This window comes from Photinus pyralis, unplaced genomic scaffold, assembly GCF_008802855.1.
Source record: "Photinus pyralis isolate 1611_PpyrPB1 unplaced genomic scaffold, Ppyr1.3 Ppyr1.4_LG6, whole genome shotgun sequence".
Classification (NCBI taxonomy): Eukaryota; Metazoa; Arthropoda; class Insecta; order Coleoptera; family Lampyridae; genus Photinus; species Photinus pyralis.
In genome coordinates this window covers 40,091,144-40,110,674 of record NW_022170663.1, presented here as the reverse complement: position 1 = coordinate 40,110,674, position 19,531 = coordinate 40,091,144, and the positions used below count along the sequence as shown (strand labels likewise).

General features: G+C 34.5%; 1 protein-coding gene across 6 annotated transcripts in view; it reads left to right on the top strand.

The window, feature by feature from the left end:
• Window positions 1-19,003, top strand: part of LOC116173513 (la-related protein 4) — a 39,699-nt gene extending 20,696 nt beyond the window's left edge. For 3 of the 6 annotated variants that reach the window (XM_031491018.1, XM_031491023.1, XM_031491022.1), the window contains 8 exons: window positions 735-984; window positions 1,036-1,392; window positions 1,459-1,852; window positions 7,450-7,698; window positions 7,754-8,129; window positions 8,176-8,446; window positions 8,495-8,708; window positions 14,906-19,003. In XM_031491018.1, coding sequence (XP_031346878.1) covers window positions 735-984; window positions 1,036-1,392; window positions 1,459-1,852; window positions 7,450-7,698; window positions 7,754-8,129; window positions 8,176-8,446; window positions 8,495-8,708; window positions 14,906-15,063 — 2,269 coding nt within the window. In that variant the 3' untranslated portion in view covers window positions 15,064-19,003. Of the gene's footprint in view, window positions 1-734; window positions 985-1,035; window positions 1,393-1,458; window positions 1,853-7,449; window positions 7,699-7,753; window positions 8,130-8,175; window positions 8,447-8,494; window positions 8,713-14,905 lie in introns of all 6 variants that reach the window. The other 3 variants (XM_031491020.1, XM_031491019.1, XM_031491021.1) reach the window with 3 other exon arrangements.
• Window positions 19,004-19,531: the final 528 nt, after the last annotated feature.

Here is a 19,531-nt window from a genome sequence, read left to right as displayed (position 1 = left end):
TGTGCTTGATTTTTCAACTCGACAAAACTTCTTCCATAATTAAATTAAACTTCTTACGCTACTTTGTTTAACTTGCTTCTGCACAAGATTTATTATAAAAATTACAAACTGCGTCTTCAACAAAACAAATAGTGCTGATTGGTCGAGAATTTAGCGTAAACAAAAATACACGCCCTACAACCGTCGCGAAACTAGCAAGCCTCGTTTTCTTGTTGTCTCCAATATTTAAGGAAACATCACTTCCACCATAAAATAAACTCCTTCAAGAATGTTTTAATAAATAAACGCGCCAAATCTCCCCACTTCTCCAACATGAAACACGCGATTCTTCGAAACATCTGCGTCTTTGTTATCAGCACTACATATGCATTTCCATCAAATTAATAAAAATCGTTATCGCAACGACTAGATGTAACCTTATTCCTAAATTGAAAAAATAAAATGAAAACTACAATTGTAAACAATTCCAAAAGGGATAAAAACAAACACTGAAATAGAAATTCAAAAGAAACAAACTAACTTTGAGTTTTTTCATAAGGAATCCTCCAGATTTATTTAATAAATTGAAATATTTTCATATACAGGATGTCCTGTCCTTACTTTTGGTGATTAAGCCTAAATAACGTCTAGGTACATGACATAGTTTACTACACGACAATATGTATTAAAAAATTTGCAAGTGCTTTGTGTTTTATTTTCCAGTTCATGATAGGTATATTTTGTATTTTTTGCAGGGAAAACTTGGCAAATGATACGTACTTACTATCCCAAATGGACAACGACCAATATGTCCCAATATGGACCGTCGCAAATTTCAACCAAGTTAAAAAACTTACCAAAGACATCAAATTGATTACTGAAGTATTACGAGAATCGCCTAACGTGCAAGTGGACGAAGAGGGTATTAAAGTGCGGCCCAACCACAAACGATGTATTGTAATTTTACGAGAAATTCCTGATCACACACCTCTAGAGGAAGTCAAGGTAAACACTATATCCCCCCCATTGAAAGTTACGCTCATTGGGATCTTGCAGAATTTATTTTCGGGCGAGAACTGCCCTAAATTTATATCATGCGAATTCGCGCACAACAATTCGTGGTATGTAACGTTCGAATCGGATGAAGACGCCCAACGTGCCTATAGGTATTTACGAGAAGAAGTTAAGGAATTTCAGGGGAAGCCAATCATGGCGCGAATTAAAGCGAAGCCGATGCATCGAATGCCTTTGCCCACGACACTACCCACATTCACCAAAAACGGTTTTCGCGTCACACCACCTCCCACTGCAGTATACGACCCTGCTACTTTTCCTCCTGGGCAGCAGCGGTTCATCTATCCGAACGGCACCTCTGGACCACCTGCGACATACTCCAATCAAGTGCATGTCTATGTAAGTTCCTTCCATTCTACTTCACCTGTGGCAAGTTCCATTGACCGTTTTCGTATTTGTTTACAGCAGTCTTATCAGCAACAACCTTTTTACACGTCGGTTGTTCAGGCTTGGCCTACAGGAGGCCATTACTACGATATCAGTAGTGTATTTCAGGTAAATGGGCTGGCCCCGCAGACGTTTAAGGCGCCGCCTTATCGTTCCAATAATAGAGTAAGAAAGCAAAATCGAACGTCGTCACAAGCTGAATCAAATCCGCAGGGATCGTCCCAAAATTCTAATCAAAACAATAAACATAGTACCCAGGTGCCTCCGTCGGTTTCCCCCCAGGGGGTTAAAACTAATACCACAGCAATTACAAAATCTCAGGTTTTAAATGACTCTTCACGAAGTAGCAATTCGCAACCAAGTGTTAATAGTGATGGTCAGGATGCTCACTCAACAAATAGTGTTCCTTTAGGTAAGCTCTCTGAATTATTTTATTCAATTAAAACTTACCAAAACCCGTTTGTTTTTTTTGTGTTTATTGCAAATTGTTGTCTTGTACCTGTAATAAAATTTTGAGTACTTTTTACTTCGGGTAATTCATTTGCATCTCGTCTTCTAGATCATGTGTAAACATTCAAAGCTGATTGGAATTACTTTCTAAATTTCAATTTTTGTAATATCTCGTTATTAAGGTCTCGATTCTCGCATTGCTCATAGTATAAACCCAACTGATCTGCCACATCAAAAAGAAGCATGGCTTGTTGAGATTTACATCAAGGACAGTTGAGATTGCCAGCACTATATTTCAACAGAGCAAAAAAAATCTTACAAGTATATAATTTTTTCTCATTTCCATAGAGCGGATAATGAAGCTAATCGCTTATCTGGCCATATCTCGGGAACCGTTCGTCGTATGACTTAGGGGTAAAAAAATTATTGGGTAAATCGGTTATGAAGAATCGCTGGAAAATATTTTCAAGTTCTAAAAATGACCACCAGAGGGCATAACTGCCATCTTAAATTTTAAAAAACAAAAACTCAGATATTTCAAAAACAAAGATGGTGTGGGGCGTTCAATTGTTTTTGCAATAACCTGCTTTAACTTCTTAACCGTTTGACCGATTGTAACAAATTTGGTATTGTTGAAAAGAGCATTCCTTGGGCAACAAGAATCAACAAAATATAGTTAATTTAGTTGAATCCTTCTCCGCCAGGGGGCTAGTTTTGACACTATCTAACTAATCCTAAAAAAATGAAATGGAATGATATGACTTTTTCTTTATGAAAAAGTAGCCAAATAACACCCAAAGAGGCCAGTGAAAACCGTTTTTCAAAATCTCGTTCCTAACCTCAAATATTGGGAAGATGAGATTAATTAATTGTTGCTTAATGCTTAAATTATATCTTATTTGACGTATTTCCAGTATGTGTCGATGGCGCGAAAGATTGTTTGGAAAAGGACCCTACACTTTTGGGTAGGCCATGGAAAATTAAACAAATGAAACACGATGCATTATAAAATAATAACAGCCATAATTTGTAAATTATTCTGCTGTATTTACATTCAGAAAGTGCAATTTTTTGAATTTGTAATCTTTTCTAAAATGCCGATTTCTAACCAAGAAGCATTTATGCTGGCGGCGATGGTTCGTGGTCGATTCGGATAATGCAAATAGAAGATACGGGCAGCGATGGCCGCATTTTGAAAATACTCAAAATATATCGCCAGCAAATTAAATTTTTCTTGGTTAGAAATCGGCATTTTAGAAAAGATTACAAATTCCAAAAACTGCACTTCCTGAATGTAAACACAGCAGAATAATTACCAATTAATTAATTAATTCATTCATGAATTAGTCATATTAGATCGTAATTACTATGTAGTTTTAGCTTTAAGTACAGCATCCCAGTGCCATGTAATTGGAATACTTGCATTCTGTATGGTATCTGACTAAACAAATAAATAAATTACGGCTGTTATTATTTGATAATGCATCGTGTTTCATTTGTTTAATTTCCCAAGGCCTACCTAAAAGTGTAGGGTTCTTTTCTTTCGCGCCATCGACAAATACCGGAAATACGTAAAAAGTAAATTTAAGTATTTTTATTAATTAATTAATTATTCTCATTTTCCCAATATTTGAGGTTAGGAACAAGATTTTGAAAAATGATTTTCACTGGCCTCTTTGGATGTTATTTGGCTACTTTTTCTTTTACTTTTTTATAAAGAAAAAGTCATATCATTCCATTTGATTTTTTTAGGATTTTGAGTTATAGTGTCAAAACTAGCCCCCTGGCGGAGAAGGATTCAACTAAATTAACTATATTTTGGTTGATTCTCATTGCCCAAGGAATGCTCTTTTCAACCATACCAAATTTGTTAAAATTGGTCAAACCGTTAAAGAAGTTAAAGAAGGTTATTGCAAAAAGAATTGAACCACACACACTATCTTTGTTTTTGCAATAACTGCGTTTTTGTTTTTACGAAATTGATAAACTGGTTGTCTTTAAAAATGTGACAAAATTTTTTTTAGTTTATTATGCAAAATTTAAAGAAAATGCAATTTTAAAATTTAAGATGGCAGTTACGCCCTCTGTTGGTCATTTTTAGAAATTTTCCAGCGATTCTTCATGACCAATATTTTTTTTACCCCTAAGTCATATGACGAACAGTTCTCGAGTATGGCTAAGGAACAGTCTTATTGGGTCACCCGGTACAAAAAGTAAATTTACAAGAAAAATAATTATGGACGGCACCATATTGAGTTCAAATTTGTACTGAGTATGTATATCATGTCAACCTACCACCCCTTAAAGTTTGCAACAACCTTGGTACTGCAGTCTGCTTTAACTCCACTGCGCCGCACGGACCGGCTATTTCGTTTGGAAATTGCCTGAAAATGTATTTTTACTCGCATTTTTGTACTCATGTTGGCCACTTTCTTTCTTTCTTATTTATAAATTTCCTTCTTTCCCATACCCTGTTCCCATGGAAACTTTGAGAAGTTCTTAAGGAGTACACCTTATCTCCTTCAAAGAAACCTACTTTCTAAATGTCAAGTCTCTCTCCAAACGATGATTAGTTGAAATTAGCGATATTAATACACTTCTTTAAATTATTAAAACGTGTAAGACCCATGTGTTAATCTCAAAATTGTTTCCGCTAATGGCAGTGGTAAACAGGTTAGTGGAGATTAAATTACATTCGGGAACAAGCCCTTCATGAAACTAAGCTGTAATGAATAATGATAACAAAATGGTAAGAGTCACGATGTGACTTAATTTCCACTGAACAACGTAAAATCTCATTTTTTCTTGTTCCCGTGTGGAAACTTTTTAAAGTGTTTTAGTAACACAGAAACTTTAGCGGGCAGACGTCCAACTATTGCCCTATGTTTCATCCTAATCAATTGAACGATTTTGACAGGCATAAGAGATACACAGACATACAAATCACACTGTGCACATTTTAAATATTTGAAAGTATTGTGTTAACATATACCTAATTGCCTACTAACTTCACTTTGTACTGGTACCAGCATGTAAGAAAATGAAGCATCCAAAATGAATTTTTAAACATTTAATCTCAAAATTAATAATTATTTAGGTAATAAATGTAAACACTGGAATGTTCAAATAACTTGAAAATTTAAATAAAACTGCAAAATCGAATACCAAAATATAAACATTCCCAAGACCTCATTAAAAGTGCTGCCTAGAGACTTATTTACTTATACCATTTGGATTACACGACACAATGGTTAATTGTATTAGACGTCGAGTTAGGATCGTACTGCTTTGTGTATCTGAATGATCTATATCTTTGTTTAAGAAATATAAGGTAAGAGGATGTATTAGTATATATAACTAATATGTAGTTGAATACCGCGGGTAAGTACCCATGATCTTTGGTACTCTAGTAATCAGCTACTGCATTTCCAAATTTTAGAGAAAGAATTTTGTTAGATTTTAAAAACAAATGCTGCGATATAATAATGAAAGTCAGTTGAACTGTAATTTTCTATTTCACCCAACAGATGCAGTTAAGCTCCTCCCAAAAAATTCCCCGCAAATTTAAATGAACATTCTTTATTGGTCGAATTTTCAAAACCTGTAACACATGTAACTGTTTGCTTCGAATTATAATTGCTGTATCTAAATTGACATCCTTAACGTCAAACCTGTCATTGTGTTTCGTATTTGCCTTGCATCGGCCCTCAATTTGCCGTTAATTTCATTTATACAAACAAACTAGTCTTTTTGAACTTAATAAACAGTTTGAAACACTATAACTTAGTCATACAATGTGACATGCGATTTTAAATTTCCCGGTTTTTATAATTTTGTGATTGTGCTGTTATTACATTGGCCAAAATTTATTAGATAGATACTTTTTCTCCATTGTCATTGTTGTCCGACTTGTTAGTACGATAACTTAAAATGTAATGGCGCAAATTGTGTAAATTTTTGCAGGGATATTATTTGTCATTTGGATACATCTATTAATTTTCAGACTGATAGGCTTTATCCTTAAGTTACCTTCTTTATATGGACCAATGTTACTGTAATTTTAATTGCTCCCCTTTTCACTAAATGCAAATTGATCCATTAAACATGTAAAAAGATGCGTGCGCACATGCGCAGAAGTAACCTTTTTATTTGTGATCTGATCCTACTGAAATTTTAACTGTAGCACCTTTTGGTGAAAGTCAATCAATCAATTATATTAAAACTTGTGAGTTTAATTTCTTATTAAATAGACGGATTTTACTCAGTTTAACAGTAGCACTTTTTAATAAAGGCAAACCGATTGATTTAGGTTCATTTTAAAAGTTTCCTCATATGGAAGCAACCCATGGTAGATCAATCCCATTAAACACATTGTAAAAGCTTCCCGGGTTAGTCTATGGTTGCACAGGCTCACTGCGATTCGACTGTTGTCACCGAATGTTATCGTAAGTGAGTTGCCATTTACTTAGGGAACAATTCGCATATGGAAATTCGATCTGTGATAGTTGTTTTTGTGGCAGCTATCCATCGTGGTTCTTTTTGTGTCCCGTCTTGTTGAAGTAGTTTCTAACATTGTGACCATATTAACCGGTTTACCTGACCTTGTGCCTATTGGTTATGGTGTAGGAACCATTATTATAACCAATAAGGGTCATTATTATTATTATTATTAACAGTTTTTTGTGCAATTTTTAGTTTTTGCGCAATTGAAACATTGTCTATATGTTGGTCAGACAACTTAAGTGATTCGCTGTTACAGTATTAAGATCATATACTATTAACATTTTCAGTCGTTTATTACCTTTATTGAAGATGTTGTTTATTGATGTTCATTTGTCTCCCACTCAAACAGTACTAAGTCAAGCAATCACAAAACTATTCTTTAGTACAAGATTTTAACGCCATCTTGCGTAATTCGGGCGCACTTACGCGAGAAAAGTCATCTATTGGAAAAATAATGAATTTCTTTTGTTATAGCTTTTATTTTGGGTGACCAATGAAAATAAATGTTTGATAAATTCTTTATTTCCTGGTGGGCAACAGGTACTCCTGGGTATCAAATCCAGCTAATGCCGTATCTTTTTCTAGGTGAAACCCCGCCCACTCAAAAATAAAGGCAATATAAGATAAATAAAAAATAAAAATTTCAATAAGTTGGAGGGCTTAACCAAGTTGTCAAGATAAAAAGTATCTGAAATGAAGTTGCATAATCGATTTAAATGGATCAATTCTCTTCCATGATCTTAATAGCACATATAACTCCATTCCAATGACTTTCAGCCTTAAATCCGTAAAATTGGATATGCCTGAAGTTTTGAAAAAATCATCACTTCTCTCTTCTTGATCTCTTTCATGAAAATTTATATACAGATAAGAAACGTACAGCAAAATAAGATGATTAATGACTTAGGAGAGTGAGATGCAAAATAAAATTCCCTTTCTTATGTATTTCACTAGACAACAATTCAACAATAAACATTTAATTTCAAAAGTTCTCTAGTTAAGTGTACAATAAATTACTGTATTGTTGGTTTTCTAAGTCTTTAATTGTGATGGTAGTGCTTGCAGGTGTGCAGCCGATTGTACGAACTGATGTAATCGAGGACGGTACAATTCTTTATAGACCTTTAATATTGGCTCCAGTGCAATTGAGTAAAGAACCAGTTCCGCCTAGGCATCGCCGTAAACGTAAAGATGAGGAATCGGGACCAAGTAGTACACAATCTGTGCCACCTTCTAATCCACGCGAAGTAGTAAATGCAGGAGCTCAATTTGACTTGGAAGATTCAGCATTTCCGCCATTGCCAGGTGGGAACTCGCTTATGTTCAGGAGGAGAGAAATGTAACCTCGCTTTTGTTGTAGAACACTCGGGAAATACAGTGCCAATAAAACCGGGGCAGATTGTGACCGTCAACTCTGAGATAGTAGTGCCACAAAATTGCTCAGAGCAGCCGCAGAATTCCAATTGGGGCGAAAATAGGTTAGCCGACATCGTGAAGGGTTCGGCTAAACCAAAAACATCCATTAAGGAGGCGAGTAGTGGTCCCGAAAGCGACTCTCCTAGGACGTGTTCACCTACAAATGTTGCGCAATCAATTCAAAATGGACCCGTGAAACCAAGTAACGCTTACACGAGTCCGGAAGTAAAAGAATCTATCACTAATAATGCTCCCGCTGTCTCTATTTCTCAAAATAGTCCAGCAAATCTTACGCTTACGCCTCCTAACTCTCCTGAAAAGTATGAGTGAATCATTAGTTGCTTAATCTAACCGCCGTTCTTATAGATTAGTTCCTGTAATGACAGCTAAGTGTACGATGGCAGATAAATCGACTAAAACAGATGACGTCCTTCTGAATGGTGATTTAGATGCCGCATGTCCCACCACTACGAATGCTGCCACCATGACTGTCGCAATTACATGTGAAGCACCCACACGACTTAGCCATGTAAGTGTAGCTGCTAGTACGAACAGTCGCGCTCATCCTCCATCCAATCGACAAGAGCCCCGGCCGGAAATCACGAAACAACCCAACTCGCCTCCACCTCCTCCATTGGTAATTAGCACATCGAAATTAATTCGAAATTAAAATTGTAATCAACAGGAAAATTCGTGTAATCCACCGCGCATGAGCTATGCACAAGTTGCACAACACCAAAAAGAACTTCGAGCACAAAAGGAGAAGAACGTTAAAGAGAAGGAGAAGACGGGCGAAACTCCTCCACAAAATAATAAGCAAGCAGCACCTCTCAACAATAATTCCACTACTGCCGGTGGCCGGGTACAAACAGAGCAACGAGACTGCAAAGATTCGAAAGGTAGGTGCGTTCTTTGGATGTTAAATTTGAAAATTGTATTTTGTCCAAAATTGATTTTGACTTAATCCAAAATCATGACTGGAGAAAATCGTTTTTGAGGGAGGATATTGCCAATTCACAATTTTAATTCGGACATAAATTTTTTATTGGGAACATAGACAACGTCCACAATGTCAACGATGTCAATACATAAGATATTATCACTTTTTTTATAACTCGGTTAATAACCTTTTTCAGGTATAATTTTGTTAAACAGCACTCATTTTTATAAAAATTTGAATTCAAGTTCTAACCCTTCTTGGGGGTGAAGAATAGATAGATTTAGCTTACATCGTACAAGGTTTCAAAATCTTTATTTATACATCGATTTTGTTAGGAAACAACCAAGTGCATTCATTTGTATTTTAATGTCTTATGTACAGTAGAAACTCCATTAACCGAAATCAAGCATATTTTTTCATTTCCTATTCATATGCTTGTTTCACTTAGAATTTTAAAATAAGCTTTATCCAAAATATTGGTTATCTGAAACCCCCCTGTCCCCCTTTATTTCGAAATGTACTGAGTTTATAGCTACTAACTTTAAAGTTAAGCTTACAAATTGTCAAAATGGTTTACTTGTCTGTATTTTTGCATTTTTCGAATTTCTAGGAATTTTTAAATATTTTTTTTACATGTTAGTACTTGAATTTTTGAACTTTTTCAGGATTTATTAAAAATTTTCCAACTTTTCATTTCTTTCAAATTTTGTGTTTTTTCGAAATTTTGCAGAATAATTTAATTAAATTTCGCAATAGTTTTGAATCTTTCCGAATATTGCAAAATGGTTTGGCAGATTGGTTTTTCAATTTTTAGTGCATTTTCTATCAAAATTGGATGAGCTATTGCAGCTGTTTTCTCCGTCTGTCCGTTCTGTAACTACTACAGTTCTTAAGATGTTCACTTCTCTTTTACATCCAGTACCATAGCTGTGCGACCTGCGCAAAATTACGATTATTTATGCACCAATCTCTGTGGAAAGCCGCCGAAACGTATTAATACCCAACTTGCCCAAGAACTTTTGAAAATTTTACAGAATCTAAATTTTTGTGGAATTTTTAATTAACGTTTTTAATTTTACGGATTTTCATTTAGTGTACACTTTTTTAGAATTTTGCCTAAATTTATTTTCCACGAATTTTTAAATTTCTTGAATTTTAAAAAATTTGAAATTCTTTAAATTGTTTTTTTGCTTTTCGATTCTTTCGAAAACATAGTGTTGGGAATGTGTCGCCCACTTGTTACTTATTATCCAGTTTCGCTTTCATTAAAGGCGATGGCAACGGATTTGTTGGAATGCTAGTGTTTGGCTCTTGATTTAACTTTAGTTTCAAGAGTGTTAGGGTTTATTTGCTGAACCTATAAAATATTCCATAAAATAGGTACTGCAAATACAAAAAAAAAACATTCCAAGCTTTTTGAACTATTTACAGAGGTTTCCTTAGTATTAAATTACACTTTTAGTTAAATTTTAACATCCCCCTCTACCTTTCCCCCCATTTTCCTTCCCAAATCCCCCCAAACTATTCGCACGCCCGTACGTTCCCATCAGGTACGCGCGCGTGTCCGCGTTGTTTAAAATCGCGAACTTCTTTTTTAATTCCACTCGGAGGCAAAAAGAACTAATCGCAATTCATCAATCGTTCATTTCATTTTTAGGTTACTCCTGCATTATTTCATTTCTATTCACTTCCACACCAATTTTCAATAAATCAATTGAGTTGAATGAATTTAATTATTGAGACCTAGATTGAGACTCACTTTCCAGAATTTTTTGAATTTTCTCAATTTTTAAAGCTTCTGTTTTCTTTGATTTTTTCGAGTTCTCAATTTTTGCAAGTTTTCGAATTTCTAGGGTTTTTTCCAGTTATGTTGCAGTTACTGGCGAGGTTACTGGTATTATTTTTTTAAATGTGCCTGCCCTGAGGTGCATGGTCTCTAGATATATAATCTAGGAATAATATGTCTAATAATAACTTATGTCAATAGTGCCATTTTGCAGCGGTTTCCAAGCTTATATAGCTGTGTCGCCAGACGAATAAAATCGTTACCAATTACGGTGGTAAATTGTCCAAATGCACTAAAATTGTATGTATTTTTATGGTTTATAGTTTTATGTAGATATGTTATAGTTTTTCATTCAAGTGCACTTTGATAGTGTTGGTTCCTGGAACCATTTGAATTTTTCAAATTTTTGTTGTTTTGAAATCAGATTGGACATTTTTTAAATTTTTTGAAAATGTTTTAGTAGTACTGAACTAATTCTAAGCAACTGTTGTAGAAAGTTTTTTTCCAAAAGTCAGAACTTTTCGAGCTATCGCTAGTGGAAGTGTCCATTTTTTAACAGAAAAAAACCCACGTTTTCAGCTGGTTTTTTCCGAGGAACTTATAAGTATTCTTACAAAATGGTTTTTTGAAGTATCAATTTTCATATAGAACTTTTGATTAATGTCAATCTGTCAGTGATGACATGAGTCATTTCATTATAGACAGTTAGGTCACAAATGCGGCTGGTAAACTGACAGTGCGGCTAGTAAAATGACAAGCGGCAGGAAACGTAGTCTGCTCTGCGTCTGTTATGGAAACTATAATTTCCTGACAGAAAGTAGGCATGAAAATGAAGGTTTGAGGACGATTTTGGGTAATAGGTTATTTACATAAAGTCAGGAAAATGACACATTACTAGCGAGAAAATATTGAAGTACGAGGTTCCTTTGGGGCCGAGTATTTTAATTTCCGAGTTAAGTAATGTCATTTTACTGACGAGTTTTGTATTAAATCTTGCCCGAAATAGTATTTTAGCATAAAATTTCAATTTCATACAGAATATTTGACTGATGTCAATCTGTCAGTTATGACAGGAGTCATTACAAACAGGGCTCGGAATGGACCGGAACGAGCCGGAAAGCGTTCCGGTTGGTAAAAAATATTACAATATCGTTCCGTTTCGTCGAAAATATTTGTACATTGTTCCTTTTCGTAAAGGGACCGCAGTGTCAGATCCTCTCCGCCCGCACACAAAGAAATTGTACAGAACCCTACCCTATATATTGAATTATTTGTAATTAATGCGATAAAAATCACATGGAAACGATAATACGTCCTTCAGATCATACCAGCACACGGAACCCATTTAGTACAGTCAAAAAAGATCAAATTTCCACGAATAGCGGAAGTAATTGAAAGAAAGCTGAAAATTGGTATAGAGATACATTAGGGCTTGTATTCGAACATACTAAAAGTCGGGGCCGAAACTCCTAGAGCTCGAGCCGCCATCTTGGTAAAAAGGTGCTCCAAATCACTTTTTCGCTGATATCTCGGTAACCGTGCATTCTAGCAAGTAAAGTTTCATATAAAAAAAGAAAGATAATAAAATTTTGTATAAAAAAGATGGTATGCACTTTTTTGTATTTTCGATATTTACGTCGATATTCCACATTGAATATAGAGCATACTCTTTTTTCAGATGTAGGTGCATTACTTTCAGCACTCGCGTGCTTTAAACATGAATATGTTAAAAAAATTGATTTAGTTGACATTTTAGGGCCTGTTGACCAGTGAAGAGGAGGGCAGTTTTATCTAAAATTAAACACTTACGACATATCATACTCACTCAACAGATGTGTGATTTGTATTTCTCGTTAATACACGTACAATCACTGTTTATGTATGGAATTGTTGGCTGGGGGAATTTTATGCTAGTGAATCCTTATACAGGGTGGTGCCTAGCACGACGCAGCACAGGGATGTCAATGGTAATTTCTTTATAGTCAATTACTAGCTCCCCTAATTATTTTAGAGCAAAAGTCTAAAGAAGTTTTTGTAGAGAAAAAAATACTGCATCTGTTCATACTATTACCAAAGAGTACCTCTCTTTCATATTACTTATAACTTTCCGTTTTTCAAAATCGTAGAAATCGACAAAATAAAAAATTACATTTTTATAAATCAGTAATGCTTGGGAATCTTTTACTACAAGCGCATCGCATGTAAGATATCGTTGTTTGACGTCCAACGATTTTTATATTTAATTCTGTAATCTTGTACCTACCTACTGCTTGGAATCGGCCAATTGGGTTACTTAACATTAACACTAAATACACACGTTACTTGGCGGGCATTCTTTCCAGCAACTTTAACTTTAACATTTCTCGTCAGTTAAATACCTGATAAACAATTTTATGATTAACTAATTTATAAACAAGTATAAATTTAATAAACGTCAAAGGCAAATAATGAAACGTGATCGCTGATTTTTTAGGTAATTTCAAGCATATCTGTTTTATTGAAAAATGAACCTTTTTATTTTGTTAATTTCTACGGTTTTGAAAAACGGAAAATTATAAGTAATCGTATGAACAGTTGCAGTATTTTTTTTCTCTAAAATAACTTCTTTAGACTTTTGCTCTAAAATAATTAGGGGAGCTAGTAATTGACTATAAAGAAATGACCATTGACATCCCTGTGCTGCGTTGCGCTAGGCACCACTCTGTATAAGGCATCAAATGTAATGAATTTACGCCAACTTTACTGTAACAAAATCCTCCAGTTCAGAAAAACATCCGAAATTAGCGCCCAGCATGCACTCTCATTATACACGCCAGGAAGACCATAATAATATACTTTTTCCAAGGTCTGAAAAAACAATCGGTAAACGATGTGCTCATACATTGCTCCAAGGCTTTATTCCATTCTACCGCGCGAAATGAAAAAGATATCTACCTATACCGCTTTCACGAAAAAAGTTCAGGTGTGGATATTGGAACAGCGCTATGTACTACATATTTCGCGAATTGTTAATGGAATTAGTTTAGTTTATTATTTTTAGTATTTTTTTATGAAATGAAGTCAAGTTTGATATATATTTTTTTTGTAAATGCCCCATATCCATTACAAGTAGTTCAAACAATATTTATTTTTCTTAGTTTCCTTATGTAGGTATCTTTTGTATTCGGCTATATATTATTATGTATTATTTCCTTCTCTTAGATGGTCAACAGGCCTTAACAATGTCAGTCAATTTTTTAAACATATGTTTAAAGCACGCGAGCGCTGAAAGTAATGCACCTACATCTGAAAAAAAGATTATGCTCTATATTCAATGTGGAATATCGACGTAAATAACGAAAATACAAAAAAGTGCGTACCATCTTTTTTATACAAAATTTTATTATCTTTCTTTTTTCATATAAAACTACTAGAATGCACGGTTACCGAGATATCAGCGAAAAAGTGATTTGGAGCACCTTTTTTCCAAGATGGCGGCTCGAGCCATTGGAGTTTTGGTCCCGACTTTTAGTATGTTCGAATACAAGCCCTAATGTACCTCTATACCAATTTTCAGCTTTCTTTCAATTATTTCCGCTATTTTTCCTAATTTGACTGGCCTAATTAGTATCCACTGGTCTCCACACCAAGGGAAACAATAAAAATGAAACATTTAATTTTTGTTACGTTTTCTCGTGGTTTTTATGTACGTACTATATGTTTTCTATGTTACCCTCCCCCTAACTAACCGAAACCCATGGCACATGATCGTCAAGTGTCAAATCTGTTTAGTGAACGATCTACATAGTGTTGTGAAACAAGTTTGGGGATGTTTGTGTGTCACTCTAAGGTTCGGCCAACATAAATAAAACGCAAGAAATGGGGAGAGTGAAATTTAATAAAAAACGTTAATAACAAAAACAATCAAATACAAATTCAAATCAGGGTTACCCTCTCTTAATCACATGAGAATAGCTCTAGCCTCTAGGGACTTGATTACAAGGAACGAACTTCTTGCAAGTTATAAAAATATAAAATACTACATACATTTGTGGAGGAATAGTAGTTTTCACCTCTAACAATAAAAGGAAACCCACAGGATCAACTTTGACATAGAGGGTAAGTAGAACCTAAATCCAAATCTTTGTTCAAATTGGTGCTGTTTGGCAAAGTTATAATGATATTGTCATTTTTAACCTTGAGACTCTTTTGAGATACCCAACTCGCATGCATTAACAATGTGAGCAAAGGCATGGGCGCGAACCCTCTAGTGCTGACTTAAGACTAAAATGTAAAGCGGATATATGAATTCAAAACTGAGAAAACAGTTTTCTGGCACTTGACTTCATTGTTGTAAGGTAATATAATATTAATGTTGGTTTGTTAATTAGATGTTGGTCAGCAAAGGGAGGGGTCGAGCCAGTCTCGTCACGGGTCGTCTAGGAACGGAACGAAAACCACATACGACAGATCCGGTCTACAACGCAGAAGACCAGAGCAGAGAACCTCTCAATTGCGCGACTTTGTACCGTCTCGTTCGCCCAAGTAGCACAGGTTACCAACCGGTGCAGTGTATGTGCTGCAAGCAATGTGGAGCAGTGCTGTATGAGGTTTTCATATATTAATGTTAGGTATATATAAACTTGACGACACTGTCATTGGCCATAACATAAGTGAATCGTGGGTGTGACATTGCCTGGACTCGAAATACTACTGTCCGAATTTTTTGGCATTTACGTGTACATGTACTTTATGATTTCACTTAATTTCGTGCGAGTCATGTTCCTAGCTCGAGATACATACTGTTGAATTTTCATACGTTTTAAAGGGATTTTAGTACTGTAAAATGATAAGTAGTCGATGGGTGGTTCTACTTATGGTTAGCTCGCGCGTGCGTCTGTGATAGGCCCTTGACTGTACGACTCACTCCATTGCCTTCAGTTGACGCGTATATAACAGCAGTAAAATAATAGCAGTCGCTTTTAAAGCTTGTTGCTGACAGTTTCGCCGCTACTTGGTGACTTGCGGTCCTGTCAAATTTAATATTATTATTGGTGCTCGAGGAAATTATCATGCTTTGGTTTCATATCTGGCACATTACTCGTGTATTTTAGGACCAGTAAGACATTTTCTAATGCTGACGGGCGGGTAGCGCGTGTTTGTAATTTCCGAGCAGTTCATCTAAGGGTGTTGTACAGACTAATGTTATAGCAAAGTTATTTTTGACAAATAATTACCGTAATATATAAGCTGTATAAGGGAGTGTAGGTTAGTGTATGCTGCTGTTGGGTTTTTAAATTATAGTTTTGATCGATCCGGTTGCTTGGGTAGGTTACCACAGAATAACATCCCTCATTTTTTCTTCGCGCGTAGAGAGAAATTGGTAACGGAGTTTGACGAAATATGACAAATACTTATTTAAATGTGAGTAACTGATAGGCTGTGTATGTATATAAAAATTCTTAATTTTGCCTTGTGAACGAAACTTCATTGTGTAAATATTGTTAAAAGACGTAACCCGAGCAACTGGACGTGCAAATACTTTCAGTTATCAGTATATATTAGGTTATTTTAAGACTGTTAGCTGATTAAAAGTTAATATTGTTACTTTGATGGGATTTCAAATTTCTCATATGATTGGGCATGCATCGATTTAAACAAAAAAAAACGGTCGTATGGGCGATTATGTTTTATATAATGGCAACAACATGCAAATTGTACGTTTGCACATGTTGGGTGTGTTTTATAGCACATTTATATGTATATTTATCTTACAATTACGGTTACTTTTGTGTGCAAATTTCTGTAACTATTGTTATTATTATTATTATTAATTAATGATGTATATGTTCTTATGCAGGGTTAGGGTGTTACTATTTTTTATGCAGCTGAAACATTTCCAACGCTTGTTGTTTCGATTACGCCCGACAGAGATGGCCAAACCGTCGCGTTGCGTATATTTTATCCAAAATATATTTATATCGTGCTTGCATTCCATTTTTGTCTGAGATATGTCGAAAGTTATGCTTATTATTAATGCGTGTCATATTCATTTGGCTTCAAGAAATCTTGACTATAACTTTTATATTGTATATATTTTGAATTTCAGATTGTAAGAATAAACTCGAATAGATGTAGTGAACGCTCCTCGATCCCTAGGCGAAATAAGGGGGTTTGATTGTGATAGCAAGTTTTATCTTTTGGTCTGCGTACAACAGACTACTTTAGAATTTGGCATTACCTACCGTGCCACAAAGTGTCTCACGACAAAAATCTAGAATCATATCTTCATGATCGGCCTAAAAATCTGATTTTTTTCAAGTCCGTAAAGTATCCAATTAGATGTTTATAGCATAATTTTAGATGGCATTTAACTACACAAAAACTCGCTTAGTAAACCAGAACAATGCTTTTAAAGCTTCGAGTGCAACACTAACCAATAACCAAAAGTAATAAATGTACTTAAAAATATCAGTCCCAACTTGGTGCATTGTGGTATGCGAAATATCAACAACTAACCGTAAAAACATTTATATTGTGGCATATTAAAAATTTGATTATCAGCCCCCTGCGATTATAAACATCTTGTCTTGTCTCGAATTTTGTACTGTGATCCGATTTGAGGCCCCGAATTGACTATAAAGCGAGTGATAATTGAGGTGATACGGAACAGGACGCGCATTGTTGCTAATTTTGATGTTTGTGCGAGTGCTTGCGGGCTTTTTTGAGGCATTTTGTAGACTGACTTAGAGTGAGAATTCGCGCCGTAGGTATACGAGTTAACTAATAGAACGTGACGCTTTGGCCACCTCGCGTTTTATTATTTTTTTCTTTCTTCCCCTGAATTTGTTATCCGCTATCTGTAAATCTTCTTTTAAGACTTTTTCGAGTGTGATTATCTGTCGACTAAGAGGAGATGATATATTGTCATATTTTTTAATACTAGATTCGTTTTAAGGTTTTAATAGAATGTGTTTTCATTTTGCTATTTGTTTTGAGAAGTTATCCTAGTGTTTAGTTTTTAATTTAGTATTTTCTAATTAATGTTTAAGTAGCCTTCAAGTTTAAATTATTCGTTTAATTTAATATTATATTCTAGTCGATCAAAGATGTATGTTATGTTTATGCTTGATTCTACTGTACATTTATATTCCGGCGCATGTGTTTTGTTTGAATTACTTCGAGTTATAGTGATATTTAATTTTCGCAACTAACTGGCTATAAAATTCACCCAGATTTTGACACACAACCAAAATACACTCAATTTGTTTTTATAATTACAGTGCTTCCAATGACGAAGTGGTGTTCTGTGTAATATTTTAATCGTTTTACAGTCTTAAAAAAGTTATCGTTTCATGTCGTATACAATCCGAGCTTTTTTATATTGAAAAATTCCTCATTTAAGTAACACCAAATGATTGGTAGAATTATATTTCTTGTTGTACTCAGTGTCAAATTCTATATCGTTAAATGTGTACATCTTGAAAGTGTAAAAAAATTGTATATAAGAACAGTGATTAATTTAGTGAATAGCAATTTCTGTGATCCGCAGCATGGATCATACGAAAACCACCACGTATTTAAAGAATAGCCTCATGTCAAACTTCAATTTGTACGTTTCACATTGTTAAATCTAAATATTTTTATATACGAATTAATAAATGTGGGGTGAGTCGCAAGAATATTTGCACGCTAGTTTAAATTAATGTTGTGACTTATATCTAAGAGAAATGCCATAATGCATATCATTTGGAGTTTTAAGTTAAGATCGTATGTGCCAAACAGTCGCACATTATAATAGGCCAAATCGGCTAATCAAAATGCCAATTATTTAATTTCGTTAATCAGTTTCGCAATCAAAATTGGCTTAATACAACGTGATGCGATATAGGTAAACTTTTTATATTTTTACATGGTGTCTGAGAACGAATTTCACTTACTATATTTGAATAAGTAACGAACATTAATCTAGTATTAAAGTTTAGTAGATTTTTTATTTTATATTCGCACTTGTCCCAATTACACGTGTTTGCATGGGGCTATATTTAAATTTATATTATCACATTGTAAAGACTGTTGTATAAAAAGTTATCAGTATAACGAAGAAAAAAAATTGCAAAGGGTTCAAGATTGTAGTAACACTGCTTTCATACATAAGAACATATTATGAACAAAAGGAAAAAAAAAATAAAAGTAGAGCTGTATTCCTTAAATTATTTATTTTAACAGTTATTCGGATATGCAATTGCTGTATGCCAGGTGTCTGTCTGATCAACTAGATATATTTGCAAACATTGTTTGTCTGCCTTAATGCGTTAGTTTATTTACATATAAAATAAATATTGCAAAGCTCATATTACAGTGTGGTACGCCATTGTTATGTACAGATGGATAGGCCTTAATAGCAAAACAATGAACTCTGAATGCTGTCGATTTAGGTTGTTTTCTGTTGATTATTTGATTGGAAATAAATGAGAATAAATTATTTCCTCAATTTCTTTAATTTCAAAGTCCTCTTAATCTTGTGCAGTTTGTGTATAAAATTTTGATATCTGTCCCAGAAATGTAAATATATGTATGCCTGATTTGGAAATCACCCCATTGATATTAGTACATTTTGTATGTACAGTATTTTTTTAAGCTAATAGGTTTAATTTTTGTTTTATTTATGAATAAAGTTTGTTGGATTTTTTATTGTAAGTGGAACATATTAGATTAGAATTTTAAAAACGGGTGGGCGTTCAGTTTCAATTGTGTCGATTTAAATGTGGTATAGAAAGACATGCCTCTTCTTTCTTTTGGTTACTGATTGTGGTTCTTTCTTGGTTAATGATTGTGGAACATAGGCTTATTGCATGCATGGTTCCTCAAAAACATTTTTTAGCAATATTGATATGTAAACAAACACATTGCAAATGGGTTGCATTGGGTGCGTTCACCAGACGAAGCGCTACCTAAATTTGAGAATACTCTAGCAAGGTTTCTCGCACTAGTTGCTGTCTGATAGCACTGTCGAA